Source organism: Phasianus colchicus, chromosome 9 (genome assembly GCF_987193195.1).
Source record: "Phasianus colchicus chromosome 9, bPhaCol1.hap1.1, whole genome shotgun sequence".
Lineage (NCBI taxonomy): Eukaryota > Metazoa > Chordata > Aves > Galliformes > Phasianidae > Phasianus > Phasianus colchicus.
Genome location: NC_143444.1, coordinates 9,638,681 through 9,657,744, shown reverse-complemented (window position 1 = coordinate 9,657,744; position 19,064 = coordinate 9,638,681). Strand labels below are relative to the sequence as shown.

Below are 19,064 nucleotides of genomic sequence, written 5' to 3'. Positions count from 1 at the left end.
TCCCTGTCTGTACTCATAACTGGGATTGCCTCAACCTAAGTGCATCACCTTGCTTTGTCAAACCTCATTCAATTCTCATGTGCCCACTTTTTGAGCGTGTTCACATCCCTGTGGATGGTGTCCCCCCCTTCTAATGTATCGGCTGCACCACTCAGCTTAGTGTCATCAGCAAACTTGCTGAGGATACACTCAATCCCACTGTCAATGTTGCTGATAAAGAGCGCTGGTCACAATGGACCCCTCAGAGACACCACACATCTGTGGCCTTCACCTGGACAGTCACTGACAACAACCCTCTGGCTTACAACCATCCGACCAATTTCTTATCCACCTAATATTCCAGCCTTCAACTCCATACCTCTCCAATCTAGAGATATGGATGTGGTGCAGAACCATGTCAAAGGCCTTGCACAAGTCCAGGTACATGACATCAGTTGCCCTTCGTCACTCCATCACTTAAGGCCACCAGACAAGGCCAGGCAATCTGCCCTGGCTGAAGCCATGCTGGTTGTCTCATATCACCTGTTTATCCCTCACGTACCTTAACATCTCTTCCAGAAGGATCTGCTCCAGGATCTTCCCAGGCACAGAGCTGAGGCTCACCAGCCTGTATTTGCCCAAGCCTTCTGAGCTCAAAGATTGCCCAGGCTCTCCCCTGCCTTTTCTTCTGCCCAGACAGCCCCCGGGCCTCAGGGCTGGCAGGGCAGGGGTCCACCAGCCCTGGGTCCCTCTCCCTGTGCTCACAAGGATACAGGACATGGAACCAGACTCACCGTGCTCCTTTGGAGCTGTGTCCAGAAGGAAATGCAGACAGGGCAAGCGCTGAATCTCTTCCCACAAGCAGCTGAGGAGCAGAGCAGCGAGCAGGATCAGGCAGACACACTCACACCACCACCAGCTCATCCTCCCGCAGGCGCTGCTGGAGGAATCCCACAGGGAACCCAAAACACTCCACACTGGAAATCGCTACTCCCAGCAGCTCTTATTTTTAAACACAGGTTGCAGCCCTTATTTACCAGCAGGCGCGGTGCTGTCGGGAGCACTGACTGCAGATGCCTCGCTTGCCTTTTGCAAAGCAAACCTCCTGTTTTGACTGCAAGCTGCCTGATGCTCAGTTATTTGGGAAGGGATATTTCTAGCCACGTAGTGCAAGCCAGAGTTACCAGCCAATGATGTATTTATGGCCAATTCTGCTTTCCTAGCAAGTTTGGGAAAGCAAGCACCGATTGCATCAGAGAAATGCACCAAACTGTGTATTTGCTATTAACACCTCCATGCATGAGAACCATAAATGGCCTAGGTTGAAAAGGACCATAATGCTCACCTAGTTTTAACTCCCCTGCTTTGTGCAGGGTCACCAACCACCAGCCTGGCTGCCCAGAGCCACATCCAGCCTGGCCTTGAATGCCTCCAGGGATGGGGCATCACAACCTTCTTGGGCAACCTGTTCCAGTGCATCACCACCCTCTGGGTGAAAAACTTCGTCATGAGTTCCTAATGAGAAACCACACATGCAAAGTCCTACAAACACTTCCTTAACAAGACCTCCAAGATCATCCAGTCCAACCACCAACCCATCCCCACCATCCCCACTGACCCCATTATCCCTCAGTGCCACATCTCCACGGTTCTGGAACATATCCATGGACGGTTCCCTCCCCCCCCCCTCTCTGCTGGGGATACAGCCCACATCTCCACTTTTTGATCTGATGGGGGTTGTTTACAACTCTCTCCAATTTCAGTGAAGTAATACTTATACTTAGCGTGCATGCTTGAGGCCGTGGATGCCTGTTACTTTGATTTGTGCCACACCATAACTGCAGCTGTCTACAATTCATGGTGAAAATTTTATACGCACGCCTGTACAGCTGCAGAGCACCACCATTTGTACAGTTCACCAAAGAGAAAAATAATTCTTTGGAGCCAAGCAGGGGCACACGCACTGCCAGCTCTGCTCTCTGCTGGAAGGGGATTCTTGGATGAACACTGAAAGATACTACACTAAGTGCTGAGTGCTGACAGACATTCAGTATTAGGAAAGAAGTCAGCTCATGATTTCTACTGTCAGTTTAAGTGGATGGTAGCACAATGCACTGTGGCAGATAGTATGAAGATAACCCTGATAAGAATCACTGAATCACCAATGTTGGAAAAGACCTCTAATATCATCCAGCTCCACTGCCCACCTACCACCAATACTGCCCACTAACAATGTCCCTTCGTACCACATCTACATGTTTCTCCATCACTTCCAGGGACAGTAATCCCACCACCTCCCTGTGCTGCCCATTCCAGTGTCTCACCACTCTTTCTGAGAAGTTGTACAGGGGACAATCACCTCCTGCTCCAGCTAAGCAAGCCACAAGCAAGACCCTGCACATAGCAGGGGGGCTGAAACTAGAGGATCGTTATGGTACTTTTCAACCCAGGCCATTCTATGATTATGATTCAAGAAATCAGGCTGCCCAGAGAGGTTATGGATGCCCCATCCCTGGAGATGTTCAAGGCCAGATTGGATGGGGCCCTGGGCAGTCTGGTCTAGCATTAGGTGGGAAGGTTGGTGGCCCTGCGTGTGGCAGGGGGGTTGGAGATTCATGATCCTTGAGGCCCCTTCCAACCCTGGCAATTCTGTGATTCTGTGAAATCTGAGCTCTCTCCCAGCTAAAGAACATTTGTCCACCCTGCCCTGCTGCACGTGCCACGAGAACAAATCCTTTGAGAGCAACGTTTTAAACCCAAGTGCAATGCAACATGAAAATATTCTCGTATCAAACCTGAAGGAGATAGGAAATGCTGAGAAAGAGACAGCTGGCCCATATTAAACTGACCATGCCATGATAGGTGAACACAGGGCAAACCAGCCCTCCAACAACATATCTGTTGCCACTTGCTCTAGCAAAGACTGCATGAGAACCAACACAGGTGCTGCAGATAAGCAGCATCTCTGAACTTGATGCTGAAGCAACCAGCAGACGCGAGCCTTGCCCATCTGCTCCCACCTGTGCATCACCACTTGCAGAGCAGCAATCACACCCAGTGCCTGAGAAGATCCTTAAAGGTTGCTCACATTTAGCTGAGGCAGGAGCCAAGAATGGCCATCAGCACCATGAGTTGGAACAGCAGACAGAATGCCAGGCCAAGGAAAGCCTGCTGCTCACAGCAATTCACAATGAAATCAAACCATTTTCTTTTCCTTTTATTTATTCCTGAAAGCATACAGCTAGCATATATAAACATTCTATGATTCTTTAGTGAGAGCAAAGCAGAAAAGGGCAGGAGATGCATGCCAAGTGAAAAGCATTTGCATATTCTAGGGAAAGAAGCCTCCAGGGATAAGAGTTTGGAGACTTCTCGTGCATGGAAGCAAGGGTCATACTTCTATCTTACAGAAACTCCTATAGCAGGCCCATAAGTTATCTCGCCGTGACTCATATCTTGGTGAACGGGTTTCTAGTTTGCTCTCTTTGAGAACCTCATTACTTGAAGTGCATCACACCAGCAAATGAAGTCAGCGTGCAGCTTTATTTATTATTAGGCATTTGTTTTTCTTTACAGTGGCTGCCTTATAGCTGCCACAAATATGCAAACCAGCTGAATTAAAAATAGCACTTTCCCAATCTCTCTGAGCCCTGGCGCTTTGTATGTTCTCCAGTACCTGGATTTTTCTGACTAATGAATGCTTCCCCTTGCTGGAAAATGTTGTATGCAATTAGTACTCCAATCTGCAGCCTCAAAGAAAGCTGTGTCTAGCAGCTGAGCATTCTGGAAGAGCCAGTGTTTGGCAGAAGAACTAAACATCTAAAAGATAAAAGGGAGATATAAGCACACTCCCACTAAGGCCTGCTGCAGAATTTAATTGGCAAGGTTAGCAATAAAGAGGCTGCAGGCAGAACCACAAAGGTTATGGCCCCAGTGCAAGTCACAAAGCAGAAACAAGTTACTGTTCCCAGGCTTAAATATCAAAGCTCACATTTGGTTCCTCATCTTGCACTCCCCCATGCCAAACTGCACAAGTGTGTTCTGATCAAATAAGCCCTCTCCTTTGTTCTTCTGAGTCCAGCTTTCTCTCTTCAAGGAGAGATACAAATCACTCCATCCAACCTCTCTGCAATTCCATCCAACCTCTGCTTGCACTCATCCTTCAGCTGCTTCAGCTCTCTCTGTAGGCTGGCCTCTCTCATCCGCAGTTCTCTAATCACCTCTGTAGCACTGACAGCTGGAACAGGATCCTTGGATACAGATCCACCAAAGCCTGTTTTGCTGGCAGAATGTTTGCTTCTAAATACCAACCTGCATGACCCATGCATTTTATTTCTGTTTGGAGTACCATGGTTCATAAGATCTAGTAGTTTCAGCTCCACTGATTCCTCTATCTTTCCTAGTTTGGCAGAGAAGTCCTCCTTCTGCAGTTCTTCCTGTCTTGTTTTCACCTGTGGAGATTTAAAAAAAAAAAGAGAAGAGTATGGTAAATTTCTGTGAACAGCTCCTCATACCAGGAAACGACAGCAAATGTCATGTTTGGACAGGGATGTACCAAAGAAACAGGAGCCAACTGAGAGTAAACTCAAGTTCACGGCAGCAAAAACTGAATTAAGCTAACATGCTTTTTATCAGGTAGCAGCAGAGACCAAAAAGCTGCCCGTGGTCATTTCTTGGCAGCTTCATAGCCCAGCACCCCCTGACCTGATGACTAACACCCAAGGGCTCCGTGTTCTCCCCTCACAGCACAGAGCACGAAGGGGAACCCAGGAGAGTGACCTTCATCACCACCGTGTTGTCAGAACTGATTAACTGCTTCGTGACTAACAGCACTCATTCCATTTGCAAATGCTTTCTGTACTTGGCAACGTGAGAAAGGAGGGATGGCAACTGGAAGCTAGCAATTCCTTCATTCTCATTACGGGTAACAAGTAGTAAAACAAAAATAATGAAGCAGAGACAAAGAAGTATAGGCTAAGAACAAAATGAATTACAGGCAGCACACTTGCACTGAAGATAGGCCCAATAAAACAAAGCTTTTCTTGTGACAGAGTAGTCTGGATAAAAGCAATTGTATATACTGGGATTTCTCCAAAGCATTTTATTTAATGTTCACTAACAATTTGATTTGAAGAACTTGCAAGATGGTAATTGCCTTGCCAATTTCACAAGTGGATTAAACACGAATTCAGTGACTCATCTCAAAATGTAGTTGTCAGTGGGGAAACATTCATAAGAAGAGGTTCCCTGCTGAGGCCTTCAGGGAAATGGTTCTCGGGCTAAGGGCACATTATGTGGTAGCTGGTGGAGTTCAACACAAGCTGATGGCTGCAGAGCTGTGGGTGGAACTGGGAAGGGCACAGCCTGGCATTGGGCAGCCCACTGAGCGACCCTCTCCCTGCCCCACTTTTCCACCGTTTTGCCTTCTCACAGCTCTATCAGCCATCTCTATCAGCCCCATCAACTTCTAAAAGCCCACCAGAAACGCCCTGCTGCATTACCAAGCCCGAGCAGGTCTTGTGTGGTGTGGAAAGCACCAGGGCTGGGACCACAAGCAGGCCCACATACCTGGCAGCAATGGGCAAGGCAGCCTCACAGCGTTCTGCGACAGCAGCCAGCTGCCAAATCAGCTCAGCTGAAAAAGAGTGAAATTTCAAACAAAAAGGAAACAGAGTAGGATTCAAAGACAGGTCACCCAATGACTCACAGCCCAGAAAGCAAGCCTTGTATTGTGCAACTTCAAGAGCTCCAGCTATTTCACTCATGCAGAGACATAACTTGTTTTAGATCCTAAAAGTCAAAAAGATAGAGGTGAGAGACCAGACTTTGCTGACAAAAGCATAAGAAGATCAAATGAATGGAAACATGAACTAGATATTCAGCTTCAGAATAAGACATTCTTGCCTACTGTGAGGATAATGAACCATGAAATGCTCCATTGCTGCTCCAAGGATGAATCCTTTGGCCAAAGCTCAGCTCAGGTCAACTTGGCACTAATGACATCCCTTGCACTCCTCCCATCCCTGGCCAGGGGTGAAGCTGAACTCCTCCTCGGGGTTTTAAATCCACAGATCTGCATTAAGATATTGCTATCTCATGCGTTAGGGCTTTGACCAGTTCTCTGTAAGCTGGGGGATATTTGATATCCCTCTGAAACACCAGAGATCAGTCAGAGCTGAAGGCACTGCTAAACTCCACCACTGACACCAGCGCAGCCAGGGCTTCACTCACTCATTCCAAGTCTTTTATCATAATATCTTCACATCATTTGCAGCCAAGTAATTAATCCTCCCCAGAGTCTTCTGATGTATTATCCCTCCCCATCCTCAACAAAGATCAAGAAAATCAATCAAGTCAGAAAAGAAATAAGTTGCTCTGAATTTTTCCTAACTTGCTAAAGGCTTTATCGATGCAGAACCATCTGTTAAAGGAGACCTCTGCTGATTAAAGCACTTGAATAGAGTTGAAGCAGAGAGAAGTCTATCTTTGCCCTTGTCCAAGAACCAAGGGTCTCTCTTTAACATAATCCCCACTGAATCCCAGGGCACCTCTCACTGTTGACTACAAGAGTATCAGCAGCTCAGTTCTCTAACAACAACTCAGAAGAAACAAAAGAGAAAAAATAATCTGCACTCTCCATTGCCAAAATTGAATTAAATAAGTGAAAAGTGAAGTTTGCACAGAGTGGATTTAACACCGGAATGCAGGATGGAGAATATCTCCAGTTACTTACACAGAACAAAATCACTACGCAAACAGAGTCCACAAAATGCTATTTATTTTCTTTGCATTAAATTCAGGCAGAATGCTACTAGGGCTGCATAAGATATTGCTAATGAAACGTAGGTTTTCATACCAGCCAAAGGTGGAGAATGTCATTACCCATGGAGCAAGACACAAGATGGAAGAGCACGCTCCTTTCAGCATTAAGTGCACTGAGTTTTAACTCGTTGCAGAAACAGCTGAGGTAGGAATTACTGTACTGAAGCAATAGCAGAGGTAAGGACAAGGACAGCAGCCAGGGAAACACAGCATCAGAAAGGCACTGCACATGCTGTCTTCTATGAAGAGGACCAACACTTCCTGGAACAACGATGTTAGATGAATTTAGTAAGAAAATTTTCAACTAATGAATATGAAACAAGAGGACAAGTTTAGCAAAGTGCTATTCCCATCATATCAGGGCAATTGGAGCTCCAGTTCAATTTATTCGTTGCACTGCTCTTCCTGGTAAAGGAAAATTCTGTAACCCCATACATCTTCACAAACACTTTCTGCTCTTTGTAGATTTGAATAGCTAAAAATCTCTTGGGGTTGCCTTCCAGTAATGTTCTTTATTCTTCACATCCTGAAGACTTGTGAAAACACTCACTAACATCCCTCCTGTATGGTTAATTGATGCTCTTTAACAGCTTGCTGTCTCCCATTAGTCAGCACATAATGATTATTCCACACGGAAAACAATCTCAGCAGACCACTTTATATTAAACAAACATATTGTAAAGGATTAGGAGCCTCAGCATTTCGTGCCTGCCCCTTCCTATCCCACAGCTCTGCCTTTTGGTCTCAATCTACCAGCTAGAATTTGAATTCCCCATTAGGTACACAGCACTGTCTGACAAGTGCTGTGCACCCGCATCAAATAAATACAACACAACGATCCACGTTTCCACTTCTACAGAGCCAACCTCACCCCAAAGGGACCCAGTGCATTTTGAGAACAGCCACACTGAACTAGAGGGAATCAGCTGATAAGAAAGCAGCATCTTCCAGCTGACACATCCCCTGCTCTGGAGCCAGCACTGATTCGGTTAGCAGCTCACAACACTTCAGCACACCTGTAATTCCAACAGAGCGCTTACACACACTCAAGAATCCACAGAAAAGTGCTGTCACTTTGCATGTTTGAGGGTTGACAAAGCCTGCCATGTTTCCCACTTCCAAGACCATGTCCCACCTTGCGAGAGGTCTGCCTTCATCAGCTGCTCAAGACATGCAATCCATTTATCTCACTGCTGCTCAAAACCCAGCCCTAACTAATTGCTGTGGTTTCCCCAGCTCCCTCCGTTTGCCTGCACCTTGCTGGTAATGAGCTTCCCAGAGTTGTGTCTCATTCTATGAGGCTCAAACATCCCCAAGAGGCCGCTCCGCCTCATAGAGTTTTAACAGCTTGCTAATGAGAAGTGCAATGAAAATGATGCAAAAATTGTTCTTTTTTTGCTAAGCAGCAAGCTGGACATGAACACACTTGGACAGATCTTTGCCAAAATGCACAGCATCCCACAGAGATCTTGTGAAACCTCTAGGTAACCACACTGCATTATTTAAGTCCTTTCCAGTAATGACCTAACTGAAGTGGTAATCTTCCCAATGCTGGATGCCACCACCTCACGTGGCGACCTGAAAGCAGCCTCACAAAGCAAAGCAATGCTCTGCCCCACTCAGTGATGCACCTGAAGGAAGCTGCTTGTGCTCAGAGCCACAGGAACTAACAGCAAAACCTCAGATCTCAGAAGCAAAAGGAAATTAGGAGATGTGAATGGATGCAATATCCAAGCAATCAAGCCACACTGCTTTTGCTATCGGGGCAAAATCACCTGATACATTTCACCCTACAAAGTTCAAACATTTGCTGAACAGCACCTACCCAAAAAAATCAGACCCCCAGTGTTCAGTGAAGGCACTTGCTGCTTATACAGAAAGAATACAGGAACAGCAGTCTGCAGTACGTTATTCTGGAAACACTACAACACTGAGTAAAGCAGGTGCTTTACTATAAAAAAGCCCACCTTATTCTAATTTCCAATTCATATCTTAGAGCAACTTGCCCAAATGTAATTTCAAACCTCTAAGGAAGTCACAGAGTTAGCACCACAGCTCTATAAAACTTGTCTCATTGAATCAAACCTCTTTGTGATAAGCTTTCAAGGTTTTTAATTTTCTGCAGCAATTTCTACGACCTGAAGAATAACCAGTTAAAAGCTCTGGAAACCATCATTTTCTGTTTTAACAGCCGAACACTTCCCACACTGCCCTGCCTAAATGAGGTTCCCTTCTTCTTGCGTGATCCTCGATTGTACACACAGAGACATGATGTTCTTCTGAAATAGCCCATTTAATAGCAAGGCACGCAAGCATTTACAGATTTAAAGCTAAAATGAAGTGCTTAAGTAGCCTAACCTTCTGCATAGCACAGGCTATGGTATCTCACCCAGTAATTTGGGCTGTGTTCTACTACATTTGGTAAGCTACGGGGTCTCCTTTAGAACCATACTTTTTTCTTAAACACCAGCTCCACTCGATCAAAACCCTACTCTATCACAATGTTATTTCAGCAGTAAAATACACTTATGGCTTAAAATGTGCATCTCTGTACCAAGTTCTGCCTCAGCCACTGGGTCTTGTTATGCCATTTCTCACCTAAAATACGTCTTGTGCCTCCAAAACGCCACTTCTGCCTAGGAACTTATAGAACATCATCCAGCAGCAACTTTGCCCTGGTTCAATTCCACTTCTCTAACCTCTCCAAAAGAGGGACAGAATAATTCCTTTATTACCCCTCCTTTAATCCTATCCAGTTTTTCAATCGTTTTTGTGACAGTGGTGTGAGGCCAACCCATTTCATTAAGCCCAGAATGGTCACCTCTGTGTTATTCTTCAATGGATGACCAGTAGCAGATGGTACCACTTAGCTACCAATAATCCAGCACTTTTCCAACGAGCCCATTGCCTCCTATTTCACAAAGCCAGAAAAACCATTCGTTTGCACATAACCCATACCTGAAGCTGTACACACGTAGGTATTTCTTTCTAAAAACCTCAAAGCTTTGGCTTAACAAACAGCTAGCAGCAACATTTCACCTTAATATAATTACTGATTTCTCACATTCATTATGAGTTCAGCAAGAAGAAACAGCTTAGGCCTCTGGAAATGAAGGAGAATAACCCAAAAGAGGGGATATCAAAGTAATATTAATGCGTGCATTATTTGTGCCACAAACTATGAAGGCATTTTAGAAGGGTTGTAAAGCTGAGCTACAGCAACTGACAGGAGATGTAATTACACAAGCAGCTGCATTCCAAATTTTGCCCGGATTTGCAATTTCCTGCAATTAGAGAGGAATGTATACATCTCCATCTTATGCATTTTAAGCAAGACATTCTCTATTCAAATACTAGCTCCCAGGCACACCTATTGTCAGTGCAAAACAAATTGACAGGGAAGCCACAGCAGCAATGCACCTACTTTATCCAGCAATAGAAGGCCAGCTTTTAGCTGGGGGAGGAATCCTCTGGGAAGAAACTACAAATACAAGTTTAACATCACAAACATGCTTAGCTGCATTCAGTGAGAACAACCACGAGAGTCTGGCCAGGCACTGCTGCTGTGTGCTTTCTTCCCCCCCCACTATACACTCAGCAGTACAAAGCACTTCATAAGACTTCAGGACAGCATCCATGCTGGTCTCTAATAGAAAGCATTATGGTGGTGAGGAAGCAAAGCAACAAAAAGTTAAGTGTTTCTTACAGCATAATCTCACACAGAGGAGTAACCAGACCCAGACCTTGCATGAAGGCATACCTCCTTTCTGTTGACTTTTTTGTTTAATAAAGAGAATCAAGTCAGTCTGTATTTGGCATCACGTATCAAAATATCACATAGATAGGAGTCAGAAAAATCACACAAGCTTCAGATAACAGAAAAGGACACCGGCCTAAGAGACCAGGAAAGGAACGCCAGGAAGATTTTCCAGGCTCTTAACAGGAAAATGCAAAGTAAACCTGCAAATATCAGCGTGAAACACAAAAGCACATAAGTGATAAGCGCAGTGCCTGTTTGCTGAGCCTGTGAATATCTATTGCACAGGAAAAAGCAAGAGGGAAATTAATCCTCTTAGGCACCAAAGCAACCAAACCGTGAGGCTGCTGAGCAGTATGTCCAAGGGCAGCAGTGGGGTGGGATGGTTAAAGGACATACCTGAGGGCAGCAGCAAGGGGGCAGGGCTGAAAGCCTCTCACTAGGAGAACATTTCCTGTTGTCTGGATATTTTCTGAACTATCTGTTCCTCGGGTTTTAGTAGGAGTGGTTTGCTTTGCCAGTGTTTAACTTCAGAGGAATACTGAACTCAAAAAGAGGAAAACAGATAGGAATCAAAGACAAAATGTGATATTTGAAGCAACTCTGATGACAGAACCAGACAGGAACAAATCCCCAAACGTTAACTGGACTATTGAAACCTCTTCAGCTGCTTCTCGTAAGGTAGGCAACCCCCCAGTATGGTCCCATACACTGTGAAGGTGTGATGGCTCCAGCCAGGAACACCAACCTGCAGGTTCTCCATCAGTGACACAGGGAGATGAAGTTTAGACTTGCAAAAATCCCACGTGGCACACAGTTCTCAGTGTGCAAGGGGAATAATTTCTGCCTCCAAATTCTAAGTCCTTAGAACTTACAATAACCAGAAAAACCCCATCTAGCAGACTAGCCTTTTATTTCTAATTAGCTTTATCTTTACACTATTTAAATCTTTGAATTCAATTAGAAGATCACAGAAATGTATCTAGTAACACACACATGAAAAAGTACTAAATGAAAACCACAGTACGTCAGTTTCAGTAATTCAGACACTTGCAAAAAGGCTGCGGAGCTTCTCTGAGAAAAGACTGACAGTGACAAATTACAGAGGAAGGCAGCAGACAAGTATTGCTTCATGTAATAAATTGCTCACTTATTTTTCAATTTGTTCTTCCCAATTTTTATCTCGGGCAGCAGACAAACACTGCTGATAGGAGATACCTTCTCAGATGTAGGTGACTTGCTGGGCTTGGAGGGCTCCAGTGCTACGTGAGAAGAGCTGCATCACTCTGTCCAGCATGAAAGCAGCCACACCAGGACACAGAGCTCCTTGGATTTGCGCTCTCTGAGCAAGCAAAGCTCACTCCAGCACCCCAAAACAACAGTGGCACGAGGCAAATGAGCGCTAACCCTCAGGTGGAGATGTGCCAGCATAAAACATCTGCAGAGCTTCAGTGAAAATGCTTTTGAAAGCCACTGCTCCAAAAACTCGTTCAGCTAAAGGAGTTTCTCTTACAGCTTTGCTGGTGAGAAGTGGCTGCAGAGAGCACAAAGCTGCCTGAATGGCCATCGTGATGCTGGCAGGAGGAACAGGGTGAGCCCTTCAGCTACAGCCTGCAAAGGGAAAAGTCTGACATCTCTCACAGCTTGGAGAGAGCTGACGAGACAAACGGCTTGAAGTAGTGAGTTCTGAACTCAGAAATGCACTGAAGCCTTATTTAGATGCATTTCTGTCTAGGAAGAAGAGATCTGACAATATTAAATTACAGATTTACTTTTATGTCAGCTCTTCTACAAGCACAAGGGACAGACACGGAAATGAGTTAGATACTTTCTTCTCTTCTGATCAAGTAGCCTTGATTTCAGGGCAGACAGCTGGGAGGACGAGGCCAAGGTTTTAAGAAAAAAAGAAAAGAAGCTCACAGTTAAACATCAATATAAACAGCCCATTTCCCAAAAGCACCAAGCTCCTATCAACTCATTCGAAAAGCAAGCAGTGCTGTGAAATATGCAACTTACAACTTCTGCTGGTGGAGGAAGAACTCATGCTGATGGTCTGCCCTGAGCTGTAAAAAGCAATCCAGACACCTTCTGGAAGTTACTATCCCAAAAACCCACTCGGAAAAGCTCAGTAAAACACACTAAGAGAGTTCCAGGTAGAGCTGTCCTAAAATACAGCCACCAGCTGCAGTGTTTAAGATGGTCTCCATCAGGCAGGAATGCCCCCAGGATGCAGCTCTGGCAGAGGAGGATGCATCACCATGGCTCACCGTGCACCAGACACCCAGCAGTTTGGTGGCCACAGGGACCCCAAATCCCTGCCCCATCAGCCCTACAGCTTTTCACATTCAATAGATAAAGGCTGTGCTGGAAGCCACCACCTCACACACACTGCACATCTGAACCCTGTAGGCATTCCCAATTTTTGCCCGTGTTTGATGTGCTCTTCAGTGTGAAAACATAAGTGCTACACTTATTTCTTAAAAAACCCACTAAAACATTTACAGTGGCTACAAAACACATTTTCTCGTCGGGATGTTTTTTTTTTGTTGTTTTTTTTTTTTACAGTTTATAGTTAAATAAAGCTCATCTAAAATTTATTGGAGTATAATTCTTCAGCTGCATTTACTGCATGTTTCACTGCCGTGGTTGGTATCCAACACGTCAGTAAATAACACAAGTAAAATATTAACAATGGTTATTGATTATGCCTTAACTGATCCTGTCACCTGAACACACATTCTGCATTTTGGCTAAGGAAGGGAAAATTGCATCTTCTGGGAGACAAGACAAAATTCTACCCATACTTCAAACCCCAGAGTTCTGCACGCAGAACAGGAGACAGCACTTTAGTTTTTAATGTTTCTGTCTTCCCTACGGAGCTGGAGTCCTTTAGAATATATAAGCCCCATGAAAAATGTCAGGAGGGATAATTTACTTTCAGTTCCAGTTTTTGTGTGTTTGAAATCAGTTTGCTGATTTAGCAACTGCTACGGAGTCTTTCTCACACGGTTCAGCACTCATTCAGCACAGCAAGTTACATCTGCAAACAAAGAATAAATACTTATCTTCGTCGTCTGTTTGTATGCTGCAAGCTTAGCGTTGACTATTCAAATCTGAGTAATGGGCTGAACTTCTCAGAAGTGAACAAGATTTTAAAAACCTCCCAGCTCTGCTCACGTGCAGGAACTCTCCCCATGCTTTTACTTGAGCCAGGCTAACTAAGGACTTTGGGTCTAATGCAAACATCAGATCCTGCTGTGGAGAATAGAGATGCACAGAGACGGCTTCTTTCTTCCTCCCTCCAGCACAGGGCAGAGCTCAGTGCCTCCTGGAGCCGTCACCTGGGTCTCACCCAGCATCCATGGGCACTTACCAAAAGAAAGCAGCCTGATCTGTTAGGAAATCTGATAAAAAAGCCTGACAAAGCAACACAACAAAATACATAAGCAAAAAAGAGAACACACATGAACATAGAATCATATGAGTTGGAAGGGACCCCTACAGGACATCTGGTCCAACTCCCCTGCAATCCATCAAGTGCTCAGAGTCCCATCCAGCCTTGAATGTCTCCAGGGATGGGAAGCCCACCACCTCTCTGGGCAACCTGTGACAGTGCCTCACCGCCTTTATTATAAATACCTTCTTCCTTATATCCAATCTAAATCTCCCCTCTGTTAGTTTGAAACCATTTCCCTTGTCCTGTTTCACAGACCCTGCTGAGGATTCTGCCCCTTTCCCTCTCATAACCCCCCTGTAGATCCTAACAGGCTGCTCTCAGGCTCTCTCTTCTCCATGCTGAACAACCCCAGCTCTCTCTGCCTGTCCTCAAAGGGAAGCATTCCATCCCTTAAACATCTTACTCCCTACTGCTTACAGCAGGTCTATGCTTTCTAATAACCTAAATCTGCTAATACCTTGGCAGCTCCATCAGCAGCAAATGTAATCCTATGTTTAACGAAATACAAACTACACATAAAAGCCATTAGCCCCGTCCCTCCTTGCCACCCTCCCGCCCATGTCCTCCACTGCTCCCTTTGATGGATGCTTCTGTTGATCTCTCTGGGTTTCCTCCCCTACGCAGGCATCTGGGCCCAGCCAACCATACACTTCCAAAAGCTGCTCTTGTGGCCCTGCTAGTTTTTCAATTCCTTTTTGCATGAAAAGCTCCACTGACAGCTGCTCGATGCTCCAGATGGAGGTTTTCAAAGTGGAACACAACAACACTCTGGGACCGGGGCAGGGAATATGCTGACTGCTCCCAACCATCCCCAGCACTCCTCCGCTTCCTGCATCCCCACAGCCTGGGTAATTATTAACCACTCGCTGCACTGATATCTTCATATTAGCAGAAAGCCTGGAGTATGAGAATAAACAGCAAAAATAGACAAGATGAAACGGGAACAATTTGCTTTCAAAGAGAAAAAGAGCTCTTGACAAAGCTTCAGAGTGCTTCCCACCAAGAGCTCAGCTGCTGCTTTGCCACAAGCCTGTACTTCAGGCTGCAGCAAGCATGGCCCTGCATTGGGGAACGCACTGGGCAGACATTGGGCAGCCAGCACACACCACACTGGGCCCTACCAGCTGTGCAGAGGGGCAGGAAAATGTTATTTCTACTTTCCCACCCATGCACAGGTACTGCCCATGCCTTGGTTTACACACAGGTTAGGCCTTACCGTGCAGTGGCAGCAGGACCACAGCTCCTCCATCAGCTCCCAGTGCTCTGTGCTCAGGCATGGGTAGCCCAGCACTGCTGGAACAGGGCTCAAATGTGGAGGGAACACATTCAAGCTCAGTTTAATGGCTCTGGCTCTCTCTCAGCCATGCTTCAGAGATGCATATATGAGCAAGCTCCATCACACCATCACCTAAAAGGAGTCTAGCTTGTTTTTAAACCCTAGCAAACATCAAGATCCCATATTACAATATAACAAGCTCCAACAGAAGCTCAGTAGCAGGTGAGCATTTATGTGATTAAAACTGAGGAGGATCCCCATTTGGAGTCACGCACCCTGTGCTCCAGCTCCTGGATACAGAATGTTCAACCTGAAATCAAGATGCCCCTCAATCAGAGGAGAATAGAATAAATATTTAGAAAGGAGCAAATAAACAAGATCTGTTTTCAAATTCGGAGATGACTTCTTTTTCAGTTACATTTTTTTTCAAGCAGAGAAACATTTCTAAAGCTTAACCACCAAAATGTCATCCAAGAAGAAGTGATTATTTACCCAGAGCTGAATGGAAAAGAATAGAGCTGAACAGAAAAGAGCAGAGCTAACTATAAGAAAGTCACATATTCAGATCACACCTCTGCCCATACAGGTATGTCCTATGCCTGTTATCCTCCAAGATACCAAACACAATTCTGCCTGCAGATGGGTATCAGTTAAAATGTCATATTAATCAGGGTTTCACGAATCACCCAAATCCCATAGCAACATTCAGTTATCTTCAGTCAATGTCCTTGAAAAGAAAATGGTTTCAGGGTCGTTCCAAGCACAAAACTGGGAAAATAAAGAGCTGGGAGCAGGCAGAGAAAAACAAAAGAAAATGCTTTCCTGAGGAAAATTACTTACTTAATTTTAAAAGATTAAAGATGGATAGTTTTCTCTACCAGAATCATGCAGTACAAATTATTAATCTTATAAAAGCCAGATATCTTGCCTTGATTAGCTCATCCTGAATAAACAGCAGTTGTGTTTAGTGCTGCAAACCAGACACTGTGGCATAGCATAGCTCTGACATTAACACATATGAAATACCTCTACCTTGTCCTAAATACATCAGTCAATCACAGATTCAGGTTTCAAGCCCAAATCAGAGTTGTACAGCAGGTTCAGCTCCTCTTCAGCCATCCCTGACAGATATTTGCATAACCTGCTTTGCAGAGGGTCTGAGGAAATTATTTCTTTCATCTGCAGTGAGAACTGTGTTGTAATTTAAGCACATTTTTGTCCCATTCATGGAAAGCATAGGAAAAAACATCTCTTCCCTCCACAAAAACTTGTATTCTTTGTATCTGAAAGTTCCTATCTCGCTGTAGTCTTTCCATCTTTATGTTAGAGAGCCCTCAAAGCCCACCTCACCCAGCAGCCTGTCTGCAACACAGCTCAGCAGCGAGTAGCAAGAGAAGTTCAGCACTAGACAAACACATAGCCATACTTCACTGGAAGACACAACTTTCTAAACTTCAGCAGTTTTTGGCTGAAGGGTTTCCTTGGCCAGAGAACATTTTTCATATTTATTGCTTAACAACAGATTTTTTTCTTCATGAACTTGCCCAGTTGTGAGGATGAAGGAGCAGCAGAACAGTACAATTGTTTGCTCCTGCTCCAAAGTGATATTTCCCTTCATGGCCTCCTGCAGAGCAAGGAGCCCTAAACCAGCTGAATGTTCCTTGCACAGAAGCACTTTCACAGCATGGGTCATCATCACTTCTCCTTTCTATGCCTTATCAGCTCAATCACGTCTTTCTTTTAGTTCAGAAAACAACCAGAACTGCACACGGTGTGCCAGAAACCAATAGAAATATTTTAAATTTCACTTTCTTCTGCCTTGCTTACAATTCTTAGGATTTAATTTACTATTTGCAACCACTGACATTTTCACAGAACTACTACTATAACCCCAAGAGCTCACTCACACGACACGATGGCCAGATCACAAAAACAGGCATAATATTATGATTTTCCTTCAGACGCATTTTTATCACATTTATCTCCCATCCCACTTTATCTGACATTTTATCACTCCATTATTCAGTACCACAAAGGTACTGGAGATCTCACTGTGCCTTCCAGTACTTGAGGGAAGCTTAGAAGCAGGGGGGATTGACTTTTTACAGCCTGATAGTAACAGGACATGGGGGAAATGGCTTTAAACCAGAAGATTTAACTAAAAGGTTCAGTTTAGATGCTAGGCAGAGATTTTTTACTCAGAAGGTGGTGAAGCACTGGCACAGGCTGCCCAGAGAGGTGTGGATGCCCCATCTCTGGAGGTGTTCAAGGCCAGGCTGGATGGGATTGATCTGGTGGTAGGCAATCCTGCCCATGGGGCTGGGAAGTGGATGATCTTTAAGGTCCCCTCCAACCTAAGCCATTCTATCATTCTAAGAGGGTCCTTGATCCTTTCCTGCTGTCCTTTGTGTGCGCAAAAGTGATTGAGCTTCTTTCACTTGTGCCTCTTGCTCTTCAGCTCCCTGTGCAAACTGATCAGAGACAACTGCTCTCCTCTTCCTGCTGTGTTTGCTCAAGGGTCAGAGGAAACACATTCACATGGGCAGTTTATTTTGGTTGAGAACCCTTTCAGGAACCTTATCAAATACCATTTCTAAATGCAAGCGGGTCACGCCAACCCAACCTCCCTTGCCCACACGCTCAGTGGTCCCCTCCCCAAGAGCTCCAGCAGATTTTTTACATTTGTGATTCCTCTCTTTAAAAACTGTGGCTGTCTCTTCCCCAGAATATCACATCTAATCACATGTCCTCAGTTCTTTGGAATAGTTTCTACTCAATTGCCTGGCACAGACACCAGGCGCATTGCTAACAACCAACATAATTACTTGGTGGATTATCACGGTTCTCATGAAGTACAACACAGTGGGCACAGCAGCTATAATAAAACTTACTGTCCCTCATATGGGCATGCTTGTGAGAGCCAAGATAATTTCCAGATGCCTCACTATCACAAGATACAAAGTTAGAGATAATGACCACTTCAGCTACCACTGTAACTTCTCTTTGTTTGACTAAAAAAAGAATATAGAAGGAAAGACGTGATAAGCTTATTTCTCCAGTGAAAGGACTGAAGGGGACACAACTGATAGAGCAGCCTGCACTCAGCTAGCATCTTGGCTGGGGGAAAGAAGGCAGACTGCAGGCAGAAAGCATCACGTAGGCAGCTTGGCTGACAGAAAGAAGGGTTGATTTAAAGAGGATTAATGGAGAGTCATCTGACCTCCAGGCTCTCCAAAATGCTGTCACGTAGCAGCATTACGAAACAATTCTGTTCTGGGGGATGCAGAAGAGGAAGCACTTGCGATAAACTATCCTTTTAACAACACACCAAGACACACTCCATTTGTTTCCCACAGTTATGGACTCAAATGACATTCTGTGAATCTCAGAAACAGTGGAACTTGACCAAACATCATTCAAAAACAATCAGCGCATCTATTTCAGTGCACTGTGCAGCATTCATCAGTTAACATTATTGGACTTCATCTCCAAATGAAAGCATAAAAAGTTAGTGTGATTACTACATCATATTTAACAGGCACATATAATGTAATACATAAAAGGAGTCAGAGCATATTGGAAACCACACAGTGGGAAGTTTACTTTTTAATTTCAAAGTCTGAGCTGTCCTGCAACATTCATCTCCGTTTTGCCATAAAGCATCTAAGCCAGACCACACCAGTGACCCACATGACCAGCACCCCATCTGACTGTGACTGACAGCAAGTGCCTGGAGAAGACTACAAGATCAAAGGAAATACATTGGAGATACT

General features: G+C 44.8%; 1 protein-coding gene across 3 annotated transcripts in view; it reads right to left on the bottom strand.

Annotated features, from left to right (window-relative positions):
- Nucleotides 1–3,181: 3,181 nt before the first annotated feature.
- TEDC1 (tubulin epsilon and delta complex 1) overlaps nt 3,182–19,064 on the bottom strand; it is a 64,224-nt gene continuing 48,341 nt past the window's right edge. For all 3 annotated transcript variants that reach the window (XM_090146112.1, XM_031595748.2, XM_090146113.1), the window contains one exon: nt 3,182–4,430. In XM_090146112.1, coding sequence (XP_090002238.1) covers nt 4,071–4,430 — 360 coding nt within the window. In that variant the 3' untranslated portion in view covers nt 3,182–4,070. The remainder of the gene's footprint in view (nt 4,431–19,064) is intronic.